Source organism: Gastrolobium bilobum, unplaced genomic scaffold (assembly GCF_033153095.1).
Source record: "Gastrolobium bilobum isolate Gb01-03AN ecotype WA unplaced genomic scaffold, APGP_CSIRO_Gbil_v1 utg45939, whole genome shotgun sequence".
Taxonomy (NCBI): Eukaryota; Viridiplantae; Streptophyta; class Magnoliopsida; order Fabales; family Fabaceae; genus Gastrolobium; species Gastrolobium bilobum.
The window spans coordinates 246810-257352 of NW_026897233.1; the positions used below are offsets into that span (position 1 = coordinate 246810).

Genomic DNA, 10543 nt, shown 5'->3' on the forward strand with positions numbered 1-10543 from the left:
AACGGAAGAAGCAAGGACTTAAACCTTCCACCAAAAAGGGAAAGAGAAGAAAACAGCAATAACAATAATAATAATAGTAATGAAGGAGAAGATGGCAGAGGAGGATATGACTCTGGTGAAACTGAAATGACAAGAAGACCTTGAGGAAGACCAGCCGGATCCAAGAACAAACCTAAGCCACTAGCTTCTTCTGGTGTTGTTGTCACTCTTCACAGAAGGTTCGAGATCTTGTCCCTTGCTGGATTATTTCAGCTGCTTCGAGTTTGACAATATATTTGGCCGGTGGTCAAGGCCAAGGTTGTAGGAGGAAGTGTTTTCTAGATTTGTAAAAATAAAAAAAAAATTGACTGAATGTTTATTTTAAATTCGAAAAAATTTGAATGAAAATATTAAGTAAGGTTAATTTTGTAAAATTATTTCATATTCCAATAATATTTGACGAAATTATCAAACATAGCATAAGTAATATTGAACCAATATTTTCAATACTATTTTCATATATTAAACAACTTTTTAATATTATTCAAGAAAAATTTACAATCATAATTTCCAAAAAAAAAATTATTCACTACCATAATTGTTATACTGAGATGGTCAAAAGTGAAATTCCATTCTCAATCAATCCTATGCCACGCGGGTAGAGCTTTAAAAGAAATTAAATGAGACAGAGAGAAACATCGAAGGTGCAGCCAGCAAAATGAGAAGCAGGTCTATGCATATAGCTATGGGATGCAGCAGTAGCAGCAGTGGCAGCATCAGAAGCACACAGTAAAACAGACACGCAGAAGAAAAGCATCGTCAAGCATAGAAGCGGGAGAGACTAGGGACTAGAGAGCAGTACTAGAGTAGAGGTATCAGACTTCCAGCATATGTCTATCCCACTTTGTCCTTCATTCATTCCATCATTTAAATATAAATAAACAAAGTACCTAATAAAGAAGTTGTCATTAATTTTTATTATAAGCTTTTTAATTATTACAACTGTTCATGGATGTACGATAATTTTAGCTTTTTTATTTATTTTACATTATAGTGATCTAACAATTACTAACTAAAATATGTTTTCCTGCATGCTCACAATTGCCGCGTCCCTTTCGTTTTTACTGACAGTGTACAATCTTTTTTCATGATTTAATAGAAATATAGTTATATCCCACAAGTCAAGTATGACACCAGAATATTTGTGTACTTTGCAACTCTTTATGTGTGTGGTAACGCCGAATTTAAAAGAACAGGTGCTTTATGTATAAAAAAACACTCACCAGTAAATTATTATGTTTTCACGACCCAGTAAATTATTATGTTCCACCCTTAAATATGATGAAAAAATATAAAAATATTTTTTTTTAAAAAAATTTAAGTTTTTTCAATTTAATTTTAGAATAGGATATTATAACAATCAATTAAAGTTACTACCAATATTACTACTATCAATCAATTTCACCGTTAGAACAATTATGCTGATTCAACGGTTATATTTATTTTCATCTTTGTATAGTTATGATTTCCTATATTTTATATTTTATATTTATTTTCATCCTTGTATAGTTATGATTTCCTATATTTAATGCTTTCACATTAAATATGGAGATCATAACCCTATAAAGATAAAAATAAATATAACCGTTGAATCAACATAATCGATCTAACGATAAAATTGATTGGTAGTAACTCTAGTTGATTATTACAATACCCTACACCTTTAATTTCCCTCATTCTAATTTATTTTTCTTTGAGTTTTTTTTTCTCCACCTTTATTATCCAAACCTAATCTAAATCTAAATCTACACTAGACTCAACCAACCCACAACTGCGCATTCAACACCAAACCGGCAGCTGCTCGTAATTTTTCAAAATTGCTATAACTAATTATTCTTACTCAGTCCCTGTATACACCCTCAACATTCAATAGGAATATGCCTTACTATTGTTTTCTCATGACTAGAACTGGAATTAAATTAATGGCGTTTCATTTTCTTTTGACGTTTCGATGTCCAATCACTACTCATTCGCATGTGTATGAATATATATATAAACGCATAAAATATCAAAACATGCTTCCAACAAGGATTTTCTATTTCAATTCCAAGAAAGGCGTGACAATGGAACAGTCATATTACTTGGTCATTAAGGGCACGTGTGAGTGGTAAAAAGCAAGCAACTAGTATTTTATCAAATCATTCTATAATACTTTTTGAGTACACCTTTTTTAGACCATATTTTTTACCATAATTTATTATAAAACATCCATAAACACAAAATCTTCCATAGAAAATATCATTACTAATTAAAGACCATGCATGGTTGATATCCCATCTATTTGGTCTCAGTAGACTTAACTACATCTACGTGCCTAGGGATACCAAAGAGAGATATAGTTAAAATGAATGTTAGAATGAATGTGAGGGTACTAATCCTCCTGTACACCAAAATCCAATAAGAGTATGGAAGTGTCATTCCAAGAGATGGCCACATGTCTTTGATTACCCACCATGCTGTTTCCATCTCCTGCTCTAACCGCAACACGCACACGCAATTGACCCACAGGGTGCTCTATGTCCCACACTCTCAACACACCCGAACCCCCAGAGTATGTTATGTAGTACCCAAGGTTCATGCACCCCAACAACCCCCTAAGCCACGAAACCCTCAACCGAAACCTGCTGAGCCGTTCCAACGTGCTGGCGCGTCGCACCGTTCCCACGCCGTTTCTCTCCACTATACCAAACGCCTCGTGGCTCACGTCTAAAGAGGTCACCACGAACCCTGTTGTGGACCCCACATCACGCAACAAAACCTCGGGGTTCCACAGGTAGAAACAAACCAGCCTCGAACTCGTGCACGCTACAACAAACTCCTGTTCCGTTACGCGGACTCTACCCACCGGTTCAACCAACTCTGTTAGCATGTGCCACCCCATAACGGTTTCCGGGTCGGTTAGTGAACCGCCAACGAACACTCGCTGTTCCGTGTGGGCGTTCCATATCTGAAAAGCCCGGCCGGGAAGGCCCGCGAACAGGCCCACCCACCAGTGGCTGCACCCGGCGAACTCCACCAACACGCCGTTGTTCACCACGTCACCAGCAATGGCCCGGCGCGTGGTTGTGGACCCGTTGATGATTGCCACGTAGACGTCGCCGTCCAGCCTGGCGAAGGTGAGAACTGAATTGGTGATGACGATGCCGGAGACGGACAGCGAGAAGGGGCCGAAGCGGTGGACGTAGATTGATCGGAAAGTGCTGACGTGGACGCGGGTGTCTAGGTCGAATAGGCGGACAGTGCCGTCGGAGAAGCCGCAGGCGAGGTAGCGGTCGGAGAGGGTGAGGCAGCGGCAGATGTGGTGATCGCCGGCGTCGGAAGGGTCGAATCGAGGGATAAAAAATGAGTTTGTTCCTGTTGTGAAGTTCCTGGCCGTCCGATGCCAGTAGATATACTCTTGGTGCCACGTGGGCCTCAAACGACAAGTGCGGCGCCAGATTTGTCTGGTGAGGTACTCCCACAGGGGATCCGAGCTCGACAACGCTCGCCAGGTAGAACAAACCTGCATGCATTTTTTGATATAATCAACCAACTAACTTAACAATATTAGTTAAAGACATATTAACTTTCCAAGCATAAAAGCTGTTTGGATATATTAAGCAAGTTCCTTGAATCATCTATCCAAAAATAGAACGCCAAAATACCTTTCAATCTTATATATATTATATATCATTTATAATCTTAGAAGCAAATACATTTTTTTGATTTTATTTTCAATTTGCTTAACCATAAGTGGACATTAATGAATTAAACTCTAGAAAGAGAGAAACATTGATGACAGCAGAAGCAGGGCTAGGTAGCTACGGAATGCAGCGTCAGGAAGCAATGGCATCGAGCAACAGAGATGCAGGAGATACTCGGGACTAGGGACTATTAGCTTCGAATGAATTACACTAGTTTCATTTATTTTTATTTATTTATATGTAGTGTACTTTTCACATATAGTTTAGATACTACAGAATCTTACACAATGATAGCTTTGGTGATGTAGTAACAGTACTAACATAGCTAACCTGTAGAATATCCATAGGAAGAACTGAATATTCGAAATAAAATAATTGACCGTGAGTAAGATCATATCTTAAAATTTTATTCCATGTCCCATTCAGAAGTCAAGTGACGATCGCGACAGATAATTTAACTTTGTAACTTGGCTAGGTATTGTATAAGAAAGTACAATCTTTACATGCATCATGGAAATTCAGATTCAGTAAGATGCGGAGAAAGATATTCTATTGATATTTCACATACACAGAGAAAGTTAAGTCAATATCAAATCGGTCAAAAGGACAAGGTTCCATTAGCCCAGCTAGACTATGAGTTATATCAACTAGCCCTATAAAAGAAAATTCAATAGAATAAATGCCCTGAAAGGTTGAGAATATAAGAGAATTTAATGAAGGAAGTTCTAACAGCAAGTGAAAAGAAGGCACATATCATGTCTGTAGGTGTGGTCCATACCACAGATATGGCTAAATAACGAAACTAGTCAATATCTTAGTTCCTATTCATGTAGGCATGTGTATGAAAATGAAAGAAAATTTAAACATGGTATCAAAAGCGTGCTTCCCCACAAACATTTCTCTTTCATTTCCAAGAAAGGTATGGCCAAGGGCCTGTCTTGTTCGAATCATCGAATCTCTAGTTCCCATCCACACACACAAAGACCAGTCCAAGAAGCCAGTGATGTATCAAAATGATGGAGAAGCCATTTTTAAATAAGATAGGATAATATAATCAGATATAAAAAAAACTACTATATACAATTTTACATATTATATATAAAGTTCAAATTTTTAATTTGCAAAAAATTTATTGAGTACTTTATTCATATTATTAATTATAAATGATATATAAGAGGCATTTGTAAACAATTTTATTCAAAAAAGACTCACTTTTGTAGAGTTGTTGACAGTTTCTAATTAAAAAAGAATATGCATGCCCCAACTCCCATGTCCCAATTATGTTGTGTGCATAAACTTATCATAACATATATAATATAATATCATACTATTAATTTATTGGGAAAGAAAGCTAAAATTGTAAAGAGTGTGAACTTCTCATATAGATAGATACAAAAGGAATGGAGTGTTGTCATGACAAGAGTTTGGACTCCATGTGCCTTTTGGCATTATACACATGCTGCTTTTTTACCCATTTATACATGCCATTATAAATTATTAAACGAACGACTAATCAGCGGTTCCTTAAAATGTTTTCAAACCCTAATTGAGAAGGTGCCAAGGATTTCTCATGCAGCTAAGATTAATACCACTAGTTAATGTAGCTTTTGAATCTCTTTTTAGCATTAACTTTAATTATTATTATTTTGGGATAAGAATGTAACCTAAAATCTAATTCTAGACTTCCATAGCTCATGAAAAACTTTAAAAATTACAATTTAAATAAATTACGCTATTAATATAATTTTCAAATAATTTATGCAATTAATACAATAAATTGTGCACAAATATAATACGCAACTCTCCTCTAGGAGAGTACGTATAATGTACGCAACTAATTGCCCACAAGAATGCAAATTCAACCAACTACAGACGATTTATTTTCATGCCATAGTCTAATTCAATCACAATATACAATATATACAAAAATGATGTGTTTTCAAGACATTCAACCAATAAAATTCATAATAATGGCTACTCTCCTTATGATAGTTTTATTTAAGAAAAGCAGCTCCTTATGAAACAAAGTAAAAAGCTACTATCTACATATTTCTAGATAGAAAGGCATGCAATGGATCTTCTAGCCTAGATAGCAGGAAAAAGCTCAGTCAAAAAGGATTCATGCCAAGAAAGGGAAACAGCAAATTCGAAGCCAATACAACCCTTTTCATTGGATATGAAAAGGAGGTCCCAAAACTAGACATTTTTAAAGAGGAAGAAAGAACAACATTGACAAGATGAAAAATACACCCCTTTTTTGAAAGGGACACACATTTAGTTTGGAAAATGACCCACGTAAAAGCAGCTTCCTTCACGTAACAGTTCCTTATAGGATGCTTTGAAAGCATCTACAACTAAAAAACCTAAATCAGCACTCATCTCGATCTCCCAGTCTATTGAGTTGAATGTATGACTCTAAAGTTCAAAGAACCCATAAAAAGGATATACCAAATAAACAAAAGAACCACATATACATAAGTTAAATTAAATTCATAATAATGTCCACTTTCAATAAAATAAAATAAAATAAAAAAATAAAATAAAAGAATCAGCATCTGCAGGTTGCAATGCTTCATGTTTGACTTGACCAATATTTTGTCCATTTTCGGAACTGAAAAAAACTATCAGTTACCCATGCTGGAGATTCAACAAATCACTAAAATTTTCATTCTTAACCAAACTATGAATCCTCCCTTGAAAGCATCAGATTAAGTATGGCAAACACAACCCATATAATCAATTGTCAAAAATAAAATAAAATTTACACTCTTTGTCACAACATAAGCAAACAAATAAAAAAAATAAAAAGATAAGGTAGGGGGTTACCTGAAACATAATGGCAAGTGCAGAAGCTGCAGCAAGACGACCATCATAGTTAGCAGCATCAATGGCAACACGAGGTGCCAATGTTTCAAGAACAAACTCAGGCCAAACCTCATTCATAGCACGTCGACGAGAAGAAGATGGTCCTTCAAATTCAGCGGTCCTCCTCGTACTAGGGCCAGGGATATCAGGAGCAACATTTGAAGTGTCATGAGGGGTTGAAGATGAAGATGGTGATAATGATGATGATGATGACGATGAAGAAGAAGAAGAAGTAGAAGACGAGGAAGACATGAGAGAGAGTGAAGTGAGGAGTGAGGGACGGTATAAAAGTAGGAAGGAGGACCAGAAAGGAACAAGAACAAAAAGGTTGGAGATAAGGACACAAAGTGAGGGACCCAAAAGGGAGGTGTCTGGGGAATTCTTGGTTATATGTGTAATAACAATAAACTGACTTTAAAATGTCTAAGACAGGGTTTTTCTTTCTTGGTTTATACTTTGTAAATGAAAATATAATTTCTTGTTTTTTTTTTTAACATTTATTATAAATTTGATTTTCTGGTGACCTTTCTGCTGTGCAAGGACGGCTGTGGGTTGTTTTTTTTTTTCAATCTAACAAGCTATAGGAACTGATGAGAAATGCTGGTTTTCTCTGAAATGCTAGTGAGTGAGTTGGTCTTCAGGTGTTTTCTAAGATTCAAAGGCTACTTGTGTAACGTTTGTGGTCCTCCTCAAACTCCCCCTCTTCAGTTTTCTTGTGTTAATGTTCTTGTTTGTCTTCCAGTGGATTTAGATAATAAATTTAATTAGTTTCACTTTCCTACCAATGAAATTTATTGCGAATGTTAATATGTTATTCAAATAGCTTATTTGAAAATATATTCAAACACCTCCTATTTGACTACCCTCTATTTTTTATAAGGAAAAAAAAGTTTCTTGATATTAGTTTAGACAACTTTTTCTAATGTTCATCGAAACGACGTCGTTTTGAGTTTGAAAAATTAAAAAAATTAGAATGATAAAAACTATTATAACGCTGAAATAAATTAAAATTACAAAAACACCATGATTTCCGTCCCAAAACGACGTTGTTTCGATGAACATTAGATAAAGTTATCTAAAGTAACTTTAGAAAAAACAAACTCTTTTTATAAACAATAAATTTGTACAAGGTTAAAGTTTGAAATAGCAGAAAATTGAAAAAGAAAAAAAAAGGACTATAGAGGAATTTTTTTATATATATTCTTATTTATAAATAAGAATTTTGATAAAATTGAAAAAAAAAAACAAAATGATAAAAAAATCAGATAAGTGATTTTAAAGTAAACCTACGTTAATTTTATCCTTTATTTAATATTTTAAATTTTTTATACTTAAAAAGTTGCTAAAAAATTAAGTTAATCTAATCACAAATCAAGCCATCATTCAAATTATAATACATCTCATTCTTAATAAGAGATATAATTTATAAGATGTAAGTCGAGTTAACGATAAGATTCTTAATGTAACTTTTATATTATATATATATATATATATATATATATATATAATTTTCCTCAATTCTAATTTATGAATTATGTGAATCATTAAATGCAAGTAGAGTAGAGTTATTGAATAAGATTTAAAGTGTAATTTACACAAATCTCAATTTTAATTTATGAGTTACGTGAACCACTAGATGCAATTGAAATTAACTACTAAGATTTAGAATATAACGTACTTTAATAAAAATAATTTTGCCCATATATATTTGATATAATGAATATTCAGAATAGTTTAAGGCAAGATTATATGTTTGACAATAAAGAAAAAAATAGAAGTTGAAAGTTAAAAAAAATGTAATTGAAAAATTATTTATAATTTTGTCCCTTCAAATTTTTGTGTGGCTCCACCGTTGAAGTCACATATACACATTGAACTAGATCTTACTCACATGAAGGTGAAACGGTGGAATTCATTCCATATCGGTATAGATTTATGAAGAAAAAAATTGTAATTTTTTTATTTGAGAATTTTTTTTCCATAAACCATAGACTGATATTTTTTTAAATCTACTTTTTAATATGGTTATATTATATAGATAGGGAAAAGTTATATTTACAAATTTTTTTGTTTATAAACTACACTAAGTAAGACCGGTCATACTTCAATCAAAAGTGTATGATAGGTCATACTTAGTGTTATTTGTAAAAAAAAATTGTAAACAGATCATTCCTCATATAGATATAATATAAAAATTATAAATGGATATTCACTTACAAGTTTAAATTTTTAGGGTTAAATGATTATTTACAACTTCATAACCTTTGGGATTATATTCGAGAGAAGTGAGGCCTAATGGAGTCAGCGTATAGCACATATTTAGCGTTGCTTTCTACATTGGACCAATCCTCATTCCAAATTTCCAATTAACTTTCGCACTGTGATCATTCAAGGAAAGCACAACATTAGTGATTGTTGCCTTTTCTTTTAATCTTTTCCAAGTAGAGAAAATCTTGGACGGTCATAAGGCCTAAAATTAAAGTAAGCGTGAATTTACTGTCCCTCATTTTTGTGCCACTATTATGACCAATACATATGATTTAAAATGATTATTATCCATCCACAAACGACTCTCTAGAGTATAGAATCTAGAGAAAAAGATAAAACTTTCTAATGATGGCTTCAATTTGTTATATTACAAATTAATTTTTCAGTTTCAGGTGTTGATGTTCGAAGCACATGCAGCGAAAAGATCAATAAATTTGCAACTCTATGGGCCAATGACCTTTATCTTTTTCCTAAATTGAATGCTTGAATTGGGAAAATCATCACTTGTGCTCCATTCCCTTTGAGTTTTATTGAGTGAAGTACACGGGCTTTGATTAAACATAGGTGTCCCAGTTTATTGTTATGCTCCTAGTTTTTCTGTACCTTGCTTTACTCATTGATCAGAAGGTTTCAATTGAATGTTACTACAACCTTTAGAAAGAAAAAAGTTTTGGACCTTTTTACTTATTCAAATCCGTTATTCGACCTGGACTCTTCACTTTTACATCATTAGAAAATATTAGTGAAGTCAAGATCCAAATCCTATCAACTTTACCTTTTCTTCTTTGAAGCTTTTAAATAGAATAATCTCTTTATCCTTTACTCTTTGTCCCCGTCTATCTGAAATTCTCCATTTATGGGCGGAATTTTTTCTTTCTAGTACCAATTTAGGATTCCATTAGTCATTGCCGTAAATTTAATTTGTTTAAGGAAAAAAAAAAAAAAAAACTATTCTACGAATCATTTTAGCAAACTAAGAAAGAAAAAAAGGCAAAGACTTGTGAGGCAGCAATTAAATCCAAATATATTTGCGTTTGATATATGATAATTCGTAAGTAGTCCTTCAAAGAATTTTAAAAAAAAATAAAAAAAAATCCTCATGCTCTTTCTCACGGTGAAAGATTTTTGGTTTCTCTAAGATGTGATGTGAAATTTAATAAATAGAGTGTAAAATTATAATCGTTGATTAAAAAGTTAAGAGAGTATATTTCAATTAATTCATAATTCGTTATGTATGTGTATATATATATATATACATATATTATTGCAATCTTAGTCTTTAACTTTTTATTAATAATTATTCTTCTTGTGTTTTACTTTCCAAAATACAACTTCATATTTTATTATACATGTATACGTATTTTATTATAAAATCAGCAGTTAAGTTTTTTAATCAATGAGTACAATATTTTGCATTTTAATTTTTAAAATACAAATTTAAAAGTTTAATAAATTATATTACAGTTATATTTATGTAAGTGTTTCTTGGGAATTATTACTCCAACCTTTTGCTTCCATCGTACTTTTAACCAAAAAAGAGAGCTTAGATATAATTAATTATGTTGAAATCGTGTCTTTTTTCTTGCCGATAAAATTCTTTTATTTTCTTTTGGAAATCAAAATGGCCGTGCCTAACAGTAAATATTAGAATCAACTGATAGAGGTTGTTTATCAAAAAAAGAATCAAC

The 10543-nt window shown here is 32.9% G+C and overlaps 1 protein-coding gene across 1 annotated transcript; it reads right to left on the reverse strand.

Moving 5' to 3' along the window:
• Positions 1–2410: 2410 nt before the first annotated feature.
• On the reverse strand, positions 2411–6839 carry LOC133305059 (transcriptional regulator STERILE APETALA). The gene is made up of 2 exons (XM_061505184.1): positions 6549–6839; positions 2411–3541 (listed from the first exon to the last, which is right to left on the reverse strand). The coding sequence occupies exons 1-2, from the start codon at positions 6837–6839 to the stop codon at positions 2411–2413; spliced, it is 1422 nt and encodes a 473-aa protein (XP_061361168.1).
• Between the last annotated feature and the right edge of the window lie 3704 nt (positions 6840–10543).

Bases quoted from the DNA above. Each gene is read 5' to 3' on its own strand.
- LOC133305059 (XM_061505184.1), bottom strand. From the start codon at position 6,839: ATGTCTTCCTCGTCTTCTACTTCTTCTTCTTCTTCATCGTCATCATCA. The intron at 3,542-6,548 runs GTAACCCCCTAC...AAATGCATGCAG, and splicing joins CACTTGCCATTATGTTTCAG to GTTTGTTCTACCTGGCGAGC.